The sequence below is a fragment of the Neopsephotus bourkii genome, unplaced genomic scaffold (genome assembly GCF_033783945.1).
Source record: "Neopsephotus bourkii isolate Nb327-2 ecotype Australia unplaced genomic scaffold, CSIRO-AGI_Nbou_v1 NB_1749, whole genome shotgun sequence".
NCBI classification, from domain to species: domain Eukaryota; kingdom Metazoa; phylum Chordata; class Aves; order Psittaciformes; family Psittacidae; genus Neopsephotus; species Neopsephotus bourkii.
The window spans coordinates 9,215,211-9,236,354 of NW_026902223.1; the positions used below are offsets into that span (position 1 = coordinate 9,215,211).

At 42.5% G+C, this 21,144-nt stretch overlaps 1 protein-coding gene across 11 annotated transcripts in view; it reads left to right on the forward strand.

Annotated features, from left to right (window-relative positions):
• TNRC6C (trinucleotide repeat containing adaptor 6C) overlaps nucleotides 1-13,779 on the forward strand; it is a 316,377-nt gene extending 302,598 nt beyond the window's left edge. For 8 of the 11 annotated variants that reach the window (XM_061377035.1, XM_061377036.1, XM_061377034.1 and 5 more), the window contains 8 exons: nucleotides 210-377; nucleotides 1,356-1,547; nucleotides 1,679-1,822; nucleotides 4,543-4,659; nucleotides 6,775-6,969; nucleotides 8,225-8,295; nucleotides 9,022-9,161; nucleotides 11,845-13,779. In XM_061377035.1, the coding sequence (XP_061233019.1) occupies nucleotides 210-377; nucleotides 1,356-1,547; nucleotides 1,679-1,822; nucleotides 4,543-4,659; nucleotides 6,775-6,969; nucleotides 8,225-8,295; nucleotides 9,022-9,161; nucleotides 11,845-12,205 (1,388 nt within the window). In that variant the 3' untranslated portion in view covers nucleotides 12,206-13,779. The remainder of the gene's footprint in view (nucleotides 1-209; nucleotides 378-1,355; nucleotides 1,548-1,678; nucleotides 1,823-4,542; nucleotides 4,660-6,774; nucleotides 6,970-8,224; nucleotides 8,296-9,021; nucleotides 9,162-11,844) is intronic. The other 3 variants (XM_061377039.1, XM_061377042.1, XM_061377043.1) reach the window with 1 other exon arrangement.
• The last annotated feature ends 7,365 nt before the right edge of the window (nucleotides 13,780-21,144 follow it).

Genomic DNA, 21,144 nt, shown 5'->3' on the forward strand with positions numbered 1-21,144 from the left:
TAACGTTCTCTGAATGCATGGGAGTTATATTGGTGTTCCCATAAAAGCAAAAGTTCTTGACAGCAGTTGCAAATCAGCGTAGTAATTTACTGTACACATGGACAGATGTACTGAAAGTCAGTGTTTCATAACTCCTTTAGCTGGGTTTTTAAACACATCTTCTATTCCCCCAGTCTATTCTGGATATCTAATGACCTATTTCCCTTTAGCTGGACTGAACCCGAACATGAATGTAAATAACATGGACATTACTGGTGGTTTGTCAGTGAAGGACACTTCTCAGTCCCAGTCTCGCCTTCCTCAGTGGACACACCCCAACTCAATGGATAATCTGTCTAGTGCTGCTTCTTCGCTTGACCAGAACTCCAGCAAGCACGGTATGGTACATTTAATCTCAGTGTCAGCCTGGCTTGACACATATTGCAATGGCATTTTTGTATTCTCAAGTTACTGTTTGTAGTAAGTCCTCATAAGTGGTTGGTACAAAGTGCCCTTTGAGACTGGGGTACTTGGTACAATTATTTCTGCAGTCACATTCAGTGTGCATCTAAGTGCTTGCAGCTATCACTTCCTACATGCAGTGTAGGAATGTTCTTTCCATTTGCTGAATTTCCTTGCTTAGAACAAGGAGTTCAAGTAAAACAAGCCACTACTGTTGGCAAAACAAGTACATAATTACTCACCCTGGGAATTAGGAGCACAAACTTCACATTTTTCCAGAAGTGCTTGCTAATCTGTTTGAACCCTTTTATCCCTAACACCTCCAGTATCCTGAGTATTCAGTATTCTTTTATTTCCTGCACCAAGTTTATTCTGTTAGAACATGGTGCTGTTAACTTTATTGTATCCTGGATTTTATTATGAGAAGCATGCATGATTTCTTTTACAATAGTTTATTCTGCAAGTAGCTGTGATGGTTATGCCAAATTGTTGTTTGCTAGTTTGTAGGACATGAGAATGGCATTTCAGATCATCCAGCCCATCAGCAATGAACAGCTAGAGGAGATGGCTTGCTTACAGGGATATTCCTTAGTATGCTGTCTCAGCAAATTCCTGTTTACTGTCAGTGTAACAATTTGAATTACTTTGTCTCTTTTTGGCCGTAATGTAAGGCACATTCCTTTAGCTTGAATGTCTAGATTGTACCAGTGGTGTATCTCAGAGCTCTCATTCCTAGGAAGGCTTCAGAGGCTGTTAAGCCTTGCTTACTGTGTCTACATGTTAATTTTCTTCTCCACCTTTGTAATACAGAAAGAAAAAAAAAAAAAGAAAATAACAAACTAGGGACTGATGAAATTCCATACCCAAAATTAGTGCCACTCCTAAGCAAAGCCTTTGCATTTTATTCCTTACAGGTGCTATACCTGGAGGTTTGAGTATTGGTCCTCCGGGAAAGTCGTCCATCGATGACTCTTACAGCCGGTATGATCTGATGCAGAACAGTGAATCACCCGCCAGTCCGCCCGTAGCTGTTCCTCACAGCTGGTCACGTGCCAAAACTGATAGTGATAAAATTTCCAATGGCTCCAGCATAAACTGGCCACCAGGTAAGAACATTTAAAGTGTTCGTGTCCCTAAAACATGGGGTTATTTTATTGAATCTTTATGCCTTCTGCTACACAGGAACTTTGGAGAATTGTGACTTTATATACTCTTCTTTTTATTATATTTGTAACAGAGTTTCATCCAGGAGTGCCATGGAAAGGACTGCAGAATATTGATCCTGAAAATGACCCTGATGTTACTCCTGGAAGTGTTCCAACTGGGCCTACCATAAACACCACGATACAGGATGTTAATCGCTATCTTCTCAAGAGTGGAGGTAAACACACAAACCACATGTGTATACTTTATTCTTTCCAAAAAAGATGACTTCATGTATTATGGATATAGTAAATTTTTGCATGTAATCCTAATGCTTCTGCTCTGAACTTTCACTGAAAATCAGAAATACTTGATTTAAATATGGGACTAAAAGATTTCTGGTTTTCCGTGGGAAATATTTTTATATTGGAAAAGCGTATGAGATGTAATACAAACTTCTGTGTAACCTGTAACACTTTGTTTTGAACAAGATTTTACTCTCCCTCCTGACCACCCTCCTGCACACACTTTGTGAAATACTCAGAAGACACAACACAAAAGTTCCAGAGTTGTTCCTGAAGCAGCAGGCTTCTATCACACTACTTAACTTGTAGCTTTGTTAGAAGATCAGTCAGCAAAAATCAGTTAGAGCTCGTTTATCCCCAGAACCATCAAAGACAAAAGGGAATGGGCTAGTCAACTAGTATTCCCAGTGCCATTCCCATTCCTTTTGTCTGGGTAGAGTATTCTCTAGAACAGTAAGCCGTTGGGACTGTACTGCTAGTTAACTAGATGCATTGCAGCTGGATCAAGGGAAAGGTGGCTTGGTTTAATTGTGCTCAGTGTTCCAATATAGGGAAGTTATCTACTGTCTGTTAGAGCACTCTGATATGCATAGGGGTAATATAATCAGGTTGGCAGGAAGGACCCGTCAGGATTAAAAACACGGGGTTTGTTCTAATAGTTACATCTGTGATAGCTGTGTAGATTGTAAATCAGAGCTGTCCTTGCTCTGGGCTTGTTAACTCAGGCAAAGGCATGTGAACTGTGAGGGAAAGGAGGCAGGGGTTTTCATTGGCTTGAATTAGTTGTCTCTAACCTGAAAACAATCTTTATTTAAGCTGAAACGTGAAGTATTTGTGTGCATGACTAATGTTGAATTAACTTTTAATGACCCAAATGTACTGTGAGGGGTAGGCAACCTGGATTGTTTGAAATTCTAAAAAAGACAATTCAGGTATGGTACACCCAAGATACACTCCCATTAGGCCAGAAGCCTAGCCCTACAGAGCTGTAGTTAGATGCTGCCTACTGCAGGTCTTCCGCTTTATAGAAGGCAAGTGCACATTAGTTCTCCTAGTGTGTAATTTTGTCTGTGGAATGAAGAGATAATCACCCTTCTTAGAGTTAGTAAAGATAAGCTTTGCAGAAGCAAACAGGTCCTCAAGAGCCAGAACCTTCTGAGAGGCAGTGACTGTTGTGGTCCATGTATGCTTCCTTTCCTCATTAGCTTTTTAGCTTACTAATGATATAATTTTAATTAAAAATGTAGCTGCTAAATCTGTTTCTTTACGCTTATATAAGTGAGGTGTTTGCTCCTAGGTAAATTTGTCTGCTATTGTCTGTACGCCTCCATATGAGCTTGAGGCTTTAATGACATGCTGCCAGGAAGAGGCTGTCTTTGAATACTGCAGCTCAAAGTACGCAGGCTGTATTAACAGAGAAGGTCTTCAGTTAGAGGGCCAGACTGTGATGTATACCTTCCTTGCACTGCACACAGAGAAAGAGACAAAACCTAAGCTTTTTGGCTGATTTTAATTTCACCCTGTTTGCTGAGGAAGCTTTGCAGGGTCAGCCAGCCTTAGCCACCTGGAATAAGGAATGGTTTCAGCTCTCTGGGCATATGGGCCTTTCAGTCTGATAAAATTTCCTCACTCCTGTCTAGGGCATAGATTATGTCCAGAGAAAGCCTTGATCTAGAGTTGTTTTGCTAGAGACTGATGTCTGTTTTGGTGTCCTTTGTAGTACAGTGTGTCTAGATAAGGTAGATTGGTTGATTGCTGTTCCAGTTGGATATTATAGCCTGTGTTTTTTATTGAGTTGCGAGGGATGAGATTGCGCTTTTACTTAGTCCCTTCTACCTCAGTACAGAGCTCTTTTCCAAAGAACTCACGTATTTTTATTAGTCAGTTAAAGATGCTTCTGTATCGCGGTCCATCTATGTATGTCAGGAATGATAAGTCACCTAGGATACACAATTTTGTTGGTGGCTAGAGAGAATACTTCCAGCTCTTCGGGTATTTATAATGAACATATTTTATGTTCAATTTCTTTCATTTGCTTGCCACTAAGGAAATTGTATGTATGCTTAGATAGCTCCTCAGATTGTAAATGATTTACCAAGATGGTTTCAGGCTATTTCATTTAATGTTATCGGTTTGAGAAGAGATTGCTAAAATACATCCTTACTTTACGGAAAGTCTGCAAAAATCTGAAGATGTTTGTGGGCATGAGGGTGTAGGAAAAGTGCTTACCTTGAGCAACATAGGACAAATCACCCGTGGTAAGAGGTTAGTTTATCATATGCATATGCTCATCTGCAGTTGTCATTGCTTAAGTCAGCCAGCAGAGCACCTTAATAAATGAAGCCTGTTCTTTGAGACCAAACAGTTCAACACCGATTTTTTTGAGTCATGTATCGTAAAGGAAATGCGGAGTTTATCTTTTGCACAGGTGCTAGCACATTTGCTACTGTGCCAGCTTTCTTTTCTTCTCTACTAAAGACTTCTGCTTCCCTTTATCATGCTTTCTATAACATTTCATTCCTAGACTTCTGAGACCAGGCTGATTAAGGAAAATGCCTTGCATGGTTTGTATCTGCACATAATAGATTTGCTTATGTCACACCAAACATCATTATGCCCATCTTTCTTAGTTGATTCTCTGCTGGTTCTGCAGGGTCATCCCCAACATCATCTCAGAATGCCACGCTGCCTTCATCGAGTGCCTGGCCGCTTAGTGCCTCCGGCTACAGTAGCTCTTTCAGCAGCATTGCATCTGCACCTAGCATTGCAGGTACGAAAAATGGCCTTTCTACTTTCACATCCTTCTGCATTCTGAGAAAAGGCCCTAGAAAGTACTTTCCTAGTTATTACAGTAGTGTTACTATAGACAGAAGCCTGTTTTTCAGTATTGTGCTAGGTAGTAGGCAGCTTTCCTGACACCTCTTGAGTGGTGAGCGTTGGATGGTATGCCTGGAATTGTGCTAAGGAAAAATGTATTTATTCCACTGGTGCCACATGCTATCAGTCTGTATTGGCATTGAGATCTCTTAATGACTGTTTCCATTGCAGCTTTGAGGAGGAATATTGTCTAGGGCCTCAGTGGAAACACCGCTGCTAAACCCTTCCAGGAAGATCTGATGTGAATTTTTTGTTAATAAACTCATTGTTAAAAGTGAACCGTTTTCAGCTCAGGAAAAGGTTTAGTACCAACCCTCAAGGAGGGACTCTGCATGGCTCTGAAGGGGTTGGATTTGGGACTCTTAAATGTCTTTTAATAGTCAACCAGAAGCCTGAGGCTCCCCTACATGGCTGAGCTTATAGATGGTCTAAATAAATCACCCCATTCATTTTAATGAGCTTTACATTCTGGAGCATCTCTGTCTGCAAATCACAAAGACATTGCTTGTGAAGTAGCTACCTAAATATCCAGTTTGTCCCATTATAAAAATGTGTTGGGGCTGTTGTATGGGTAGTATTAACATTTTCATATCTAATCAATGAAAGCTCTTTCTTTGAATAAAGGAAGGTGCAACCTCCAGGTCATACTGCAGAATGGAAAACCAAAAGGGGTTATGTGAAATGTTTTACTCCAGTGAAAGGAAAAGAAAGGAATGGCTTGCTTTCCTTTTATCTGCCATGCATTTCTGCTTTATTTGCTTGTTATTGTTTTGCAGTGTCACCTAATCTTTGTGTTAACCCCATGAGAAGTAGTGACATAGCAACATCTAATCTGTGGTAATGTGCATGAGTCATGTGCTGAGCTGCTCTGAGTTCTAACACTCAGGCTTTTTTACCCTTTTTCCTCACCATTTTACCCATGTTTAAAGCTTTCATCATCATTGTCAAATTATTTTTGCTGCTGCAGTGTGCAAGAAGATGGGAGAGTGGTTGCCCTTTCACTCAAATTGTTATGATTCAGTACAAAATCATTGAGTTAGATGATTCAGATAAACTGAGACAATGTGGGGAGAGTGTGTGTGTGTGTATAGAACTGAGGCTGTGATTTGGTGACTGGTAAATTTGGCTCTAGGACTGATAAAACCTCAGTGGCTGCCTGATGCAAGGTGCTGATTCAGTATAAGCTTCATCTGCCAATTCAAACCTGGGTTTAAAAAAATCCACAAGGTTTTGGCATCTCAGACTTTGTCAGACCAAGTATATTTTCCCTGCCTGCAATCAGCGTTAAAGCATTAAGGCAGCATAACCACAATGTCATTTGCTCTGGCAGAAGATGCAGTGATGTGACCATTTCAGTCCATTCCCTGAGCTGCTAATGTTAGTTAGCAGTATGGGGCTGTGCTGTGAGAAGGAAATGGGACTCAAATTTCACGTATGTTGGTACCAGGAAGAAAGGCAGGGATGTTTAAGTTTAAAGTTTAATAAAGGGGTTTAGTTTGGTATGCAGAATTTGAACCAATTTTGTCTGCCGTTCTGAATGCTAAACTGTATTTGTTATTCGTGGGTTATTTTATAAAACTGATTTGGCAGAAACAGTAGTAAGATACAAGGTAACAAACTCAGCAGTGAAAAGTTTCAGTGACAGGTTGTGATATGGTCCAGTCTTCTGAAGACTTCATCTTTTGCAGACTCTAAAGAAAAAGAATATCTGTTACTTTGCCTGTTCAGAAATCCAGGTTTGGTTGGCCTTTGATCTTTGGAATTTTAGTAATAAATCAGAAGAACATATACTGGTTACTTCCTATCAGAGGAAATGAGTTGTGTAAGAAAAAGTGGTTAAGATCTATTAACCCTTTGAGAGAGACAATCTTCAAGTATTTCATTATGATTTAAATTAGATTTTAAATACTTAAGTCCATTTTCTGGTCTTTTTTCTTGTATTATCTTTTATGACAAATGAAACTAGTAGATTTTCAAAAGGGAACTTTATTTTTTCTTTCTATTGCAGGTAAATTGTCAGACATCAAGTCGACATGGTCCTCTGGCCCAATCTCTCACACACAAGCCTCTCTATCCCATGAACTATGGAAGGTACCCAGAAACACTACTGCTCCTACAAGACCACCTCCGGGCTTAACAAATACCAAGCCATCATCGACGTGGGGTGCCAGTCCCCTGGGCTGGACCAGCTCTTACTCCTCGGGTGCGCCTGACTCCTGTGTTTTAGCACACTACAGTGTCTTCTTAGAACTGTTTGCTTTTATTCTGTGTTGCTATAGTGAGGCTGTGTATTAGGCTCCAGAAACTTGAGGTCTGATGCAAGTAGAGTGTGTCTGTTTAGGGGTTGAAGCTTGTGTCCATATATTTTAGTTAGGGTAAACTGTAAGTGAAGCTCTCACCTTTGAGGTGGTCGTATTAGTAATTTTACGTAGTCACTGCCAAATTATTTAACTCCAACAAAGGTATTTTATTTCCCCATTTCCTGAATCTCTAAAAATATCTTCTAAACATGTGTCTTGTTTGTGGTATGATCTATGACTGCTTACAAGGCTTCAAGATGAGCGAATCAGCCCATAGAATTTAATATGGAACACATTTCTGGAGCATGGATGTGAAGCATTTAGGACCTCATGGCATTGCAGGGGCCTCAGGGAATGTCTTAACTTTTTCCATGCAGGCTTCTTGTTTAGATGTTGTTGTTTTGCTTAAATATAAATATTAGAAACCATGGATCTGGTATATGTATCATGTGAAGTAGTCAGCTTCAAACACAAGTATATTACGCTTATTTCATACAGCTGACTGTTTTATTAATCTGCTTTCACTAAGTTGGGAATTAAATGTCCCTCTTTTTGCTGTTTATTTGTATCTGTTTTCTGTGCCAAAACCCCACCTGGTGGGTAGATATTGCTGATTCCAGGATTTTCTCTGGAGCCTGAGTGTGGTCACACATGTGACTACAGATGCACTGTGGTTTCTCAAACACCACTCATGTGTATGCAGCTTGTTCAGTTCCTCATTGTAAAACACCAGGCTGAAGTTGGAAAAGCAGGTTTTGTTGGTTACATCCTTGTATCTTTAATCATTGTCAGTGCAGAAATATCTGTTTTGAATAAGTCATATGCATTAATCTATCATTGGCAAGATAGCAGAAGGCTGCAGTGCTATAAAAGTCTTTAATAGCAAGCAGCAGTCTGAGTTTGGACGTCTGAATTGCTTTTAAAATGTGTCTTCCATATTAATTCCTATTTAACCTGAAGGTACAGTTTGTTGCAGTGTCATACCTGCACCCGATAGTTACTATGGGAGTGTGAAAATGCCACAGATCTTGTACCTATAACAAAAGCAGGTTTTCATTCAGCAAAGATGACATTAAATCAAGATGTGAAGAAACTTTCTTCTAGTAATATGCTTCCTGCAGCATGATAATATGTTTTGTTGTGGCCTTCGTGTTGTAGGTTCTGCATGGAGTACTGACAGCTCAGGGAGAACAAGCAGCTGGCTGGTTCTTCGTAACCTCACACCCCAGGTAAAGAGAATTGTCCACAGCTAGTTCTGAAAAGGGACTTGTCACATTTAAGAGACGATAAGAACATTTATCATTCCTGCTCATGTGGTTCCTTTGAAGGGAAAATAATCATTCTGCATTTATTATGTCTATCTTCTACAAGGAATTTAAGTTTTGAAAGTGCTGTCAAATCAAGTATGAACTTTTAAGACCCTAATTATTTGTTCATTCAGTGTGCAGCTTTTATGTGTGAGCTTGGAAGTGAATGATTGTTTTACAGCAGATAGATGTAAAATCTGCTTTTCCTATGGGTTTTGCTTTGGTGGTTCTCCTAAGTCTGTCAAATCCTCCAGTCCTCCACATGGTGTCATTCACAAAGAAAAACATAAGCCACAAAGCCTTGAATGTAGACATCCAAATTAATCTTGGGGGAAATTTAGTTGTATTTATGAACAATGTGTTTTTCCTTTGACTTTTGGACTTATGTGGATTTTTAATGATAAATACAATTTGTATAACCTAAATTGGGAAATTCTGTGCACTGGCCTGTAGGGAAGCCTTAAAAAGACAGGATGTCTCACTCACTGAAAACAGTGATAAGTCTGTAATGAAATTCGTCTTATGGAAGAAAAACTTTCCTTTTACCTGTACTTACTCTTCAGAGTTTAAAATTTGTTTAGTTAAAAAGCATTAAAAGTAAGATCACAAAAATACAGATAACCTTTCCTCTCCCTTCCCTCTTACCAGATTGATGGCTCCACACTGCGGACACTGTGCTTGCAACATGGCCCTCTGATAACATTCCACTTGAACCTGACACAAGGGAATGCTGTGGTCCGCTACAGTTCCAAGGAGGAAGCAGCCAAGGCCCAGAAGTCTCTGCATATGTACGTTTCTGCTCTCTTTCCTTTGTTATGAAGCCAGTTTTATCTCCAAGCTATTTTCTCAGGCATTCGTTTGCTAGGACTCAGAACTGATGACTAGTTAGTTTAATCTGATTTTTAAAATTACCTTATGAGGTAGAGAAAAAATAATTGGGGGCTAGATACTTATATACTACTAAACAGGAGTTCATCAAAAACGTGATAATTGGTATTCACCGTTAATAATGTGCTCAGTAAGGATTTGTCAACTCTAAGGCTGCACAGAATTTGTAATGTGATGAGTTCTAAAGGAAGCAGAGCATAAGACAAGGTTTTAGCTTCAGGGAGCAACAGGAAGGACAAAACAGTAGATAAAAAATATGTTCATGTGGTCACCATTTTAAAGGAGGAATGAAAAAAATTGAAGGAAATGACTGGCAGTCAAACGTGCTTCTGAGGTGTTTTAAAATCCATGGATCTAACTGGCATTAGCAAGAGCCAGAGAATTTTGGGTGATAAAATTGGTGACATTGGGAAGAATAAGCATATTCTGACTTACATGTTAAGAATATAGACACTGGTGTTTCAAAATAGCACTTAAGTGCAACTTTCTGTATCAACAAGTTATGGCGTGAGTATAATGAAAAACACTGATCGTAGAGGGAACACCGCTTGGAACTAGGTGTACTACTGTCCTGATTACCTTTCCTATACTTAGAAATGTGGGAGCAGTGGTTACTCCTTAAGTAAAGTTGCAGCTACTTTCCCATTATGGGGGGTTGCCCAGAGGAGTGGTGAATGCTCCATCCCTGACAGTGTTCAAGGCCAGGCTGGGGAGAGCCTTGGGCAGCATGGTCTAGTGTGAGGCATCCCTGCGCGTGGCAGGGGGTTGAAACTGGATGATCTTAAGGTCCTTTCCAACCCAAACCATTCTGTGTTTCCTTAATTAAATATTACAAAGCAGCATTCAGAACAGTTGGAGGTGAAAAATTGACCCATCCTGTGTTACATCAGTTTAGATGTGGGCATTGAGTCAAAGAAGTAACGCCAAAGGCAAAATTAATATGTGAGTTTAAAGAGAAATGCTTATTTTAAATATACAGATGGTAAGGTCCTTACACTGTCAATGATGTGGAAGGCCTCCCTGTAAATAGTTTTATTTTCAATAGGTTGTGGCATCGTTACTGTTACAGTGCTGGTAAGGACAGGACAGACCTTTGTGAATGAAAAGGCTTGAGCTACAAATGCATTTGGTTTGCTGGCAGGGTGTCAATGGTAAAAATACAATGGGATTTGTGGAAGCCAGCAGGACAGTATTAGAGTTCCAAGAGATAGCAGCCACTATCTGTTACACAGATAAATGTTTACATGGACTTGATTGCTGGAAAATACATCACGGAGCCAGCAGTCTCATATCCGAGCTTGTGCCAGCAAGATGTGGACAGGGAGTGTTCCCCTGTGCTTGGCACTGGTGAGGCCGCACCTCGAATCGTGTGTTCAGCTCTGGCCCCCTCACTACAAGAGAGACATAGAGGTGCTGGAGTGGGGCCAGAGAAAGGAATGGAGCTGGTGCAGGGCCTGAGCACAGATGTGATGGTGAATGGCTGAGGGACGTGGGGAGTTCAGTCTGGAGAAGAGAAGGCTCAGGGGGGACCTTATTGCTCCCTACAACTGCCTAACAGGAGGATGGAGCCAGGAAGGGGCTGGTGTCTTCTCCTAAGTAACTAGTGATACAGGATTAGGAGGAAACGGCCTCAAGTTGCACTAGGGGAGGTTTAGATTGGATATTGGGAAAAATGTCTTCACAGAACCAGTTGTCCAGCACTGGAACAGGCTGCCCAGGGCAGTGGTGAAGTCACCATTCTTGGAGGTGTTCAAAAGATGTGTAGATGTGGCACTTAGGGACATGGTTTAGTGGTGGACTTGGCAGTGCTGGGTTAACAGGTAGAAGCATGCCTGGTTTTCAAAGCCTGCATTTGGATCTTTTCACTTACACATTTAGGAAAAGTAGGAGTCCTCAAGATGGGATTTTCAGCAAGGAGCATTTGCCCAAACCCAGCTTGTTGATGGCATCCAAACCAGAGGCTATGGTCAGGCAGTGAGGGGGGACAGCCATCACAAACACGTGTATTGCAACAAAAGCATAGTTGTTGATGGCAGGGGGGTTGGAACTTGATGATCTTAAGGTCCTTTCCAACCCTAACTATTCTATGATTTTATGTGTATGTTCAGAGATACACATGCTGCAACAGGGAGACCGAATTAACACAGAGATCCAGAGGTTTAGGCAGACAGTGCCAGGTAGGTTTATCTTCTCTTTAAAAGATACAGGTTGCAAACTGAATTCTAGAAGATAAAAGTTAGGTTCCTGGGGGAATTCTGCATCCATTGCATTAGTCACACAGTTATTCTTGTTAAACATACACAGAGGAAATGAATTTTAAACATGCTGTTAAAGTGAGCTTTCAAGAAATGGGGTTTGGGGGGAAGACAAAACCTTCAACTTTGCAGGATGTGTGGTGAGTTGCATTGAAGTACAAACCAAACTTCAGAGCACAGATGTTGGAAATGTGTTCCCAGCACAGCCAGATGAGCTTTAGGGTCCCTTCCAACCCAAACCATTCTGCGATACCCATCTTGGATGTTTCCAGAAGCGCCCTTTGCACCCCTTGTTTTGTGTTGCTCCAGCTTTTCTCTCTGCCCTCAGGTGTGTCCTGGGAAACACTACTATCCTGGCCGAGTTTGCTGGTGAGGAAGAAGTCAACCGTTTCTTAGCACAAGGCCAGGCGCTGCCGCCCACCTCCAGCTGGCAGTCCAACACTGGAACCAACCAGACCCGCCTGGGCTCCTCCAGCAGCTCCCACGGCTTGGTGCGCAATGACACTGGGCACTGGAACACTCCCTGCCTGGGGGGCAAGGGGAGCAGCGACCTGCTCTGGGGTGGGGTGCCCCAGTACTCCAGCAGCCTTTGGGGACCCCCGAGCACCGACGACGGCAGAGTTATCGGCAGCCCGACACCTTTGAATACTCTTCTTCCGGGTGATCTTCTCAGTGGGGAGTCCATCTAGGAAACAAGAGAAACAAAATGGAAAATAACAATCATCAGCACTAAAAGGAAAAATAAAATTGTAACCCTTTCCAGTCCCGGGCTTGATGAAGAATCCAGCTTTAACAGATCAGACTGGCAGCCCTTTTTAGTACCTCTGTCCAATATCGACTATGAAACTGCAGAAGTCCTTGTGAACTGTTCATGAAACAGTATGGGCTACTTTTGGTCAGTGTCACATGCTAATGACAGGTTTTATTGTTTTTTGTTTTCATGGCTTTTTGTTTTATGTTGTCTTTTTATGTTTGTATGGTGATTTTTTCAAAACGAAGTATAAAAGCTGCTTAGAATAGGTCTATCATGAAGGGCACTTTTCAGAATTTGGGCTGGAAAGGGTTATTTTATCAACTGGGGGAGGGGAGGGAGGGGAAGGGGAAATTGAAAGCCTATTTAAAATGAGCCTGTGACTATTATGCACATTACCAGAGGCGGACCCAATAATCAGAAAGGGTGAAGTGTGATATTTACCATTGGTACAGAAAAGAGACGAGTTGGAATGGTAACTATGGACTGTACAGGTTGAGCTGGGGGGAGGGCAGGGTTGGGCTATCTCTGTGTCCACTACTCCCATGGATCTGCCTATGCACATTACCCTTGTTTCATTACTTTTTTCCATGTCATTTTTTTTAATCCCCAAAATATAAAAAAGTAAAAAAATAAAAGTTAAAAAAAAAATTAAAAAATAGTAAAAAAAAAAAAAAACAAACACCAAACAACAAAAAAAAACCCCAACCACCCACCAAACCACAAACCATATCAACATGCAAATACTTGAATCCAGCAGGCCAACAACAAAATGTGAACACTTTCTAAGTTGAATTATTACACTTCCAGGTCGGCATCAGTACACAAAAACCAGGCTCTAAGGATTTTTGTTCTTCAAGCTCAGCCTCTGTTTGTGTTGGAACAGCCGTATGTGTGCGTGCGGGTGCCTGTGCGGGTGTGTGTGTCCCTGTGTGCCCAGGGAGGGGGTTCACTAAAAGGGTGAATTTTCTCCTTTTATTCAGTATATGCTTTTTATTTGCTCATTGGTCAAATGTTTAATTGTTATTAGCTTCTAACTTTGCACTGAGTGTCCGCAGCCCTTCTTGTAGCTAATCCTAGAATGGTCAAAAGTTAAAAGGAAAGGAACTGATAGAAGGGGCCGGCGACAATTCACGTGTAAATGTTTACTCAAGGACTCTTATCGCATTTTAAAAATGACAGTGTGTATCTCTGGAGAATAATATGTATATCTACCTTTAGCAGCTTTTTATTGTGGACTAATGCAAGAAAATTACCGGAGTATTGCACCATTTTTCCATTCGGAATATAAAGTTTAACAAAAAAAAATACTCTTGTTGAACTGTGGCCATAGTTAATTGTAAAGAGTTGATAGTTCCCTTGCAAGCAGGAACAGAAACAAGCACTTGGACATAGGTTTTGACTGCTTTTGGAGGAGCCAGGAGTTGTGGCTCCCACCTGTTTACAGACCTTTTTTTTTCTCCTTCAAACTTTAAAATAAAATTAAAAAAAAAACACACACAAAAAAAAAAAGGAATTAAAAAAAAAAAGAAAAAAAACATAAAAATAAAAAGGAAAAAAAAAGACTTCCATCGTAAAGAAAAACTTATTTTCAGAATGAAGATATGCTACTTCAGAGCTCTGGGATTGAACAGTGTTGTTGTATTCTCCTTTTCTTTGGCCATTGCTGTGTACTATATATATTTTTTTTGGGTTGTTGTTTTTTCCTCCTCGTCGTCAAAGTGGCGATACCTTTGTGATCACTATCTTGCACATGGTGGAAGATGTCTCAGGAAAGCCGGGTTTCCCGAGGAGCAACTCCACACCATTTCATGTATTTTTAAAACCCAACTCCTAGCACTGAAGATATTATTAAAAAAAAAAAACTAAAAAAAAAAATAAAAATAAAAACCACAAAAAAAAACCACAAAAAAGAAAAGAAAATCAAAAAAAAGACAGTAAGAAAGAAGAAAATACCTAATCTAATGTGTAGCAGTTACATATTTACCAAATAATGGACTCAAAAAGAAATAGATGTTTGAAGAGTGCTTTATATATTGAAAAAAAAAATTGCTTTATGTTTAAAAGAAAAGATCAATGTTTTTGATTGTTTTGAAAGGAAGAAAGACAATGGAATAACATACACTTCACGTATGTTTTAAAAGTTATATGAACATTGTGCTCCCTGCCTGCTTGGATCAGGAAACTTGTGCATTACATTTTTGGTTTCTTTTTTGGTTTTCTTTCTGTTCTTTTTTTTTTTGTTTCTTTTTTTTTTTGGAAGATTAGCTTTTTAATGGTTTTATCAGATGTAAAGGGTCCTGCAAGATTGCAAATTAACAAAAGCTGGTTTTCTAGAGGATCATGAACTATGCACAAACTGGGTTCAAGACTTGTTTTTCTTTTCTCTCGAGGTTTAGTAGTGTATTTAGCTGAATAACCTTTCCTCAGAGTAATTGCATCTCATTGCCATTACACGCCTCCAACATATATATTTTATATAGCTTATATACACACACACTTATATAAAATATGTATGTGTGTATGTGCGTGTTTACATACGATTTTCCATGCTGAACTTTAGCATTGAGTTGTAGAAAAAACTCCAGATATTTTAAAATTGGGAATGAAAATTTCTGGTTTAGGGGTGGGGAGGGGGGAGGGTGTTTGGGGGCTTTTTTTTTGTTTTGTTTTTTTGTTTTTTTGGTTGGGTTTTTTGTTTTTGCCTTTTCTTTTGGATTCAAGATGTCTGTAACTCTGAGATTAAAAAACAAACCAACAATTGTGGCTTTTAATGTTTATTCTCCTCATAGAATGTGATTGTTAAAGAACATGCACCGAAAGTTGCTTTCAAGAGTACGAAGATTCTTTGAAACTTAATAAATTGCAGTTTTTTCTTGGCTGTTGAAATAATGTGTATTTTTCTTCTAAGCAGGGGATACTGAATATATATATATATATATTTAAATCTGTTAAGGTATTTCATGGAAGAAGTTTAACTCTTTCAGTGTTAATGAGAATCAAGTGTACAGCCAGACAAATCCCTCCTGCAAGTTTCATCACACACCCTTCAGTCTGCGTGTTGGTGATGGCATTCCCATACCTGGAATGCTTGTACCATGAACCTTTGGCTTAGTGCATCCACGAGTGCTGCAGTAATCATTTTTGTTAGAATGATGGTTTCTCATGTATTCATGTCTTTAGTCATGTAGAGGATGATTTGTTGGCACTGGTGAGAGGCTGAAGGCTCCACTCTACCACCCCATTGCCTCCCATTCTCTGGACCTTTATGTCTCTAGCTCCAAACCACCAGTTCCACTAATTTGTATGAGGTGGGCAAATACTGTAAATAAGGTAGAAACAGCAAAATACTTTCATATTTGGTCTTTCAGGCTTTGAAATTAAGGTATTTCCAGTGGCTAACATTAGGCACAGGAGGTGAAGCACAGGAAGTCTATGGAGGGACCTGGCCTTGCTCCATCTGTTCTAAAGACGAGCTTACCTTCTCCAGCTTCATCAAATCAGTTCTTCACTTCTCGGTGGCACCAAGGTGATTCATATGGGCAGTGGGATTGACAGGTCTATAGCTGTGAGTTGCTGCAGTTAACCCAGCCCACTGAGTCAGTGGAGAAGGGAAAAACCTAGCCTGGGTTAATCAGAATGGTCCGCAGCCCTGCACAGCTCTACCCACACGACTGTCGCCTGTCCTTGCTGTCACCAGGGCCATCGGCTGCTCTGCCATACATTAAATAAGAAAGGCCTGTGGGCCTGGGGGGACCCAAACAGCTCTCAAGAGCTGGCAGTTTGCCTCAGATAGGATACAGTTAAAAACTGCCAAATCTAGGCTCGGGGTGGCTAAGTCTGGTCTCTAAACAGAAATACCCAGCCTGAAGCCTCTCTTTAGTTGTTACTGCCCCGAAGTTGCACAGATGTTTGTAATGAAACCCTCAGAAGAGAGCTGCCTTCGGTTTTCTTCTCCTTCCTTGGTCTTTTGATTGCTTTCAGTTCTCTTTGGGTTTTTTTCCTCTTGAGTTTCAGGGTCCCTGGGTTTTGTTTGCCTGGACATCAAAGTCCCTTACAGTCACGTGTTTTAGCCATCAAGAGCTTTTGTCTTCCATAAGGTTGGCAGAGACGGCTTTTTGCAAATCAGATGCGCTCTTAAAAAGTTGGTATCCACCCTGCTGTGTTAAAGGCAATACAGCTTGTGGCCGAGATCAGTCTGGAGGTTTGTGTAGCTTCTTTTACTTTCAGTGTTACTCTTTTCTGCTTTAATGCTACCCAGTATTGCTGCAATGGTGAACCTAGCTCCTGATGAGAAGGATTCTCCTGCTGGCTCCAGAATCTCTACCACAAAACAGGTTCTGCCAATGTTGTGTTTTTCTGTACATTGCATTTCCAGTCCCCTCCATGGCACTATCACTCCATGGCTCCCCTGGCTTCAGGCAACAGAATTCCTGTTTCCTAAATGGTCTGAAACTGTCAAACTTCCTAGTTCCTTGTCTAGTTTGGGGGTGGCACTGTCAAAGCAGATGGGTTTGCTCTTCTGCTCCAGAAATGTGTTATTGTTCTTGATAATTCAATAGATGATTGTGTATGTGAAGGAGCTTTTTAATTCAAATGTGTATATGGATGTCTGTGTATGTTAAGAATTACTGGAGTTGTAAGAGTCTGGAAATGGAATTGACAAACCCAGTAGGATTTGGGTTATGGGCAGCTGTAGAATGGAGCCTAACCTGTGGTACCAGATCAGAGGTGACCTGTAAGGATCATCTCCTGTTGTTGTGCATGAACTGCTGCTAGATGTCTGTCGCGTGGTCCCGATGGAGGTGTGCTCACCGTATCGCTGTGTTGATGCTGAATGTACAAGCTCTGCTCAAGTCCTGCGTAGCCAGTTTCAGGGAATGGGAGCTCTGCCGCACGGGATATGGAGCTCACATGGACTCTCATTATAACCTGTGTGGATGCCCGGTGTCCCCACCAGCCCCAAGGTAAAGAGCAGCTCCGTGCATGCCTGGGGATGCCGGTGATGCGCAGTGTTCTCCTTAGCGGTTACCCAAAGGAGCCCATGGGCCCGTCCACCCAGCACAGGACGACTGCAGCTCCCTGCAGGTCTCCTGGACTGTTTCATCCAGATCCTTGCGTTGCTCTGAAGGCAGTGACGTACCCATGAAACCTTAACATCTACGGGAGCAGCCCGACTGTTGTCCTCTCACATTCCCCCTCCATCCAAAGGGATCTCTTCCAGTCACACGCACGTGCACTTGGAATACAGGAGAGGCACCGCTCATGCCCATGTTCTAGTGGGGTCTGGGTGTCTGTCCAGCGGATGCACCCAATCGCTCAGGTTAACCATTGCTGCAAGCTGCCAGACTCCATCCTCCAGCGGCCAATCCAGCCTGTGCAAAGGCAGTCGAGCTGACCATTTGGAACCCCTCACGCTCCCAGCGTTATCTTCTCTCTAATGAAGATGCTTCATTAAGAACGAATACAACACTTGGTCCTGCGTGTGTGTGCCACCGGCGTTTGGGTTTTTTCACTGTCAGATGCATTGGAAACAAGTTGCTTGTAGATTTTCTCTGATGAAACCGTGGTCCCAGTGCAGTCATGATTTCAGGGTTATTAAAAATGGTCTGAAACACAATCAGATTGCTTTGCTTTCAGCGAATACTGTGATTAGTAAAGGTGGTTTGCCTTGGACCACACCTGTACCTGTCCAGAGTTAATGGAAGAGTTGCTTGGTTTCAATGTTCCATTTTGTTCAGGGGAATGGGCTTGGTAATATTCAAAGGTGTGGGACATTCCTCTGTAACTGCTCTGCAGTTTTATCTCCTGGAGCCTTTCCCACTTCTTAATTCATCTTCAATTAGTCTATACCAAAGGATGTATGCAAGCAGACTAACAGCCTGGGTTACCGATGGCGCTGGGAAGGCGCAGATTCCCTTCTCATTTTTGCAGTAGGTCTCATTGTTTTGGCTGCATTATTCATGGTTCACAGTGATGCTTTGCTGCTTTACACCACAGGAGCATGAAAAAAAACCCACAGAGTTTTCATTATTTTTATCTGATTTCAAGTGGGAACCTGCTTTTTCTGCCTTTTCTTGGCACTCTTCTCTTTTCTCCTAATAGATGACAGGAAACTTTCTGATAAAGGCAGAGATGGTTATCCTGCAGGTAAAGCATTGCCCCTTCTACCAGTGTCAACTATACAGGTTCCCTACTCAGAAATACATAATATATAACTGTGCTTGGTAGAAGACTCAGCCCAAGCATTAAATACCTGAAATACATAAGGGGGGACAGACATCAATGTCCATCGCTGAGCAGGAACAGCCTGCAGGGAGAGTGCAAATTGGCAGATAGCTCTGATTGATTACCTTGTGATGCTTTCATTGCTGAACAGCTTCCAAGACACTACCAGGATGGGGAGAGCTGCCCTTTGCCAACACCTCCAAGCGTGCAGCATCACAAGCAGGATGTAGCTGGTACGGAGGGTGAGAACACAGGGACAGGGCTAGAAGGAAGTGTGTGAGGATGGAGTTGGTTTGTGGGTGAGTTTCATTCCTGAGGCAGCTCAAAATTGCTCAAATTAAGGTTAAAGCACCACAAAGGAGCCAACAAATTGGTTTTCCCTGGTAGCTCTGGCTCAGTGATGGTTTTCTTAATACCACCAGTATGAAAACAGGAGCATGTAGTAAGAGTGGCTTTAAAGCTACTCTATTAGTCTACTATCCCTTATTTCTTGCTTCTCAGCATGGTTATTACACGGTGCTGTCTCCCTGCACTGCATTTTAAGCTTTTGCTGCCTCCTGCTCTGTGAATGTACTCAATAGCCTGGATGGGAGTTAGGAGCAGATTCAATCATTTCCCCAGGGTGCTTCAGCATTGTTGGGATCAGCAACTTCCAGCCCAGCACCAGGCCTTGGACCGTGGGTGCTGCTGCTTTCAATTAGAGACTAAAACTGGGGTTGATGCAGAATGAAGCTGATGCTTTGCCTGCAGCAGAACCCTATTTGGTCACTGGTTAGTGGAGATGAAGCACAAAGCACTAAACCCTCGTGATAAGAAGTTTAAGACACAGTGAAGTGAGTTTTGCTTTTGTCCTTGGATGAGGAAAGGGAAGAGGAAAAAACAATCCAAAACAATCCAAACCGATCACATAGGTGGCAGATTGTGTCTTTCAGTACAGATATCTCCAAGATGAGAGTGCTTTTTATAGCTGTGTGGTTCAGAAACTGATTGTTCAATGTCTTTTATAGAATCCAGGTAAATGCTAAAACATCAGCGATTCACATCTCAGAAACTTCCCTGAAGTGAACTTGAATGGGCTGAAGAAGTCTCCTTTTCCCTTTGTATCTCCAATGATCGAGGAGGCCAAAGGCCACATTTCCCACATGGCTTATTCTTGGTGTTCCCGTCCATACAGGGCATTTCAGTTGCAGAATTCTAGCTGGCATAGGAAGCGATTGATGGAGCCTTAAAAGCACCTTGCAGTCAGTGGTAGGACCACAGAGGCATCGCTCATGTGTCTGACTTCTGTCCTGCATGGGCTCTGGAGGGAATGCCATGTTAGAGGATTTATCCAGTCTTTTACATCGTGGTACAGGCTAGGAGTTGATGGTCTGCAGCACAAGGAAATCACCTCCAAGCACCTCGGCTTCTCCCCACTGGTTGCAGGGTGGTGACAAAGGGGAGGTGGGGGCTTCCAGCAGAGCAGGCACCACTGGATCTTGCTGCCCTGTGATTGAGGGCCGGAGCCTTAACAGGGATGGGCAGAGCTGTAATGAAAAGCCTGCATTCCCAAGGCTGGGACGAGGTGCTGCCCATTCACTGCTGGCAGCACCTGGCTCAGGAGAGCAAACCCCACTTTTCCTCTCTTTTCCTGCCTGGGTAAGCCCTGTTTTATTAAGGCCCGTTCAGGAGCTTGCGTGGTGTTCCCTGAAGGCTGCCTGCATCCTTAGCCCTGGAAAGAAGCAGGACACAAACTCAGGTGTTTACAGACTCGTTCCATCTCCTAAATGGAGGCTTTCATTTTGAAAAAGCAAAGCTCTGCGCTTCCTCCCTCTCGCTTGAGCTGTCAGTTACAGGGCAACGTGCTGTAAATCCTCTTTGGGAATGCTTCCAGCGCTGCAGCACGCATTGCCCTGAGCTCCTGCAGCCTCTTCTAGCCGGGAAGGTGGGTTGTGGGTGTCCGAAGGGTTCACAGGAACAGTAATATCGATGCTGACTGCCGCTGGGCTTTCCGGGTGCCGCAGACTGACATCTTCCTCTCACACAAGCAGCTCCAGACAGCGCAATGTCCCTCAGGAGGAGCTGGACACTGCCTAAAGCCCGGGTGAGTTCTCTTTCAGAGCCGTTTCCATGAGCAGTGCTCAGTCCTTCCTTGGTTGTTCGCTGGCGTCGTCCCCGTTCCTGTGTGTTCATGGAGCATCAGTCGGGATGCAGAGCATCGCTGGGGACCAGCAGCCACCTCTGCCCAGGGCAGCCTCCCTGCTGCAGCAGGAACCGGGAGCAAGGCCTCCCCCCGCTGCAATTCTCACTTTGCCCACGAGATGGCGACAGCGAATTGCTCCGAGCAGCAGCCGCCGCCCGAGGCTCCCTCAGCAAGAGGCCGAAGGACACGCCGCGCTGACAGGATGCTTTGAGATGTTTTGCTTTCAGATGCGGTGACCTTGGTTTAAGTGTTCGTGCTTCACATCAGTCAGGGCCTGAGCAGCGCCAAGCACCCATCAGGCACATGGGGGCTTGTAGCTCTCCCCCTACTTTAACCTGAGCTTTCACTGTTTCAGTTTGAGCTCATCACACCTTTTCCTATTGCTACAGTCCCTGATGAAGAGTCCCTCTCCAGCATAGATACTGCATAGATACTGATGCTCTGAGGTCCCCACGCAGCTTCTCTTC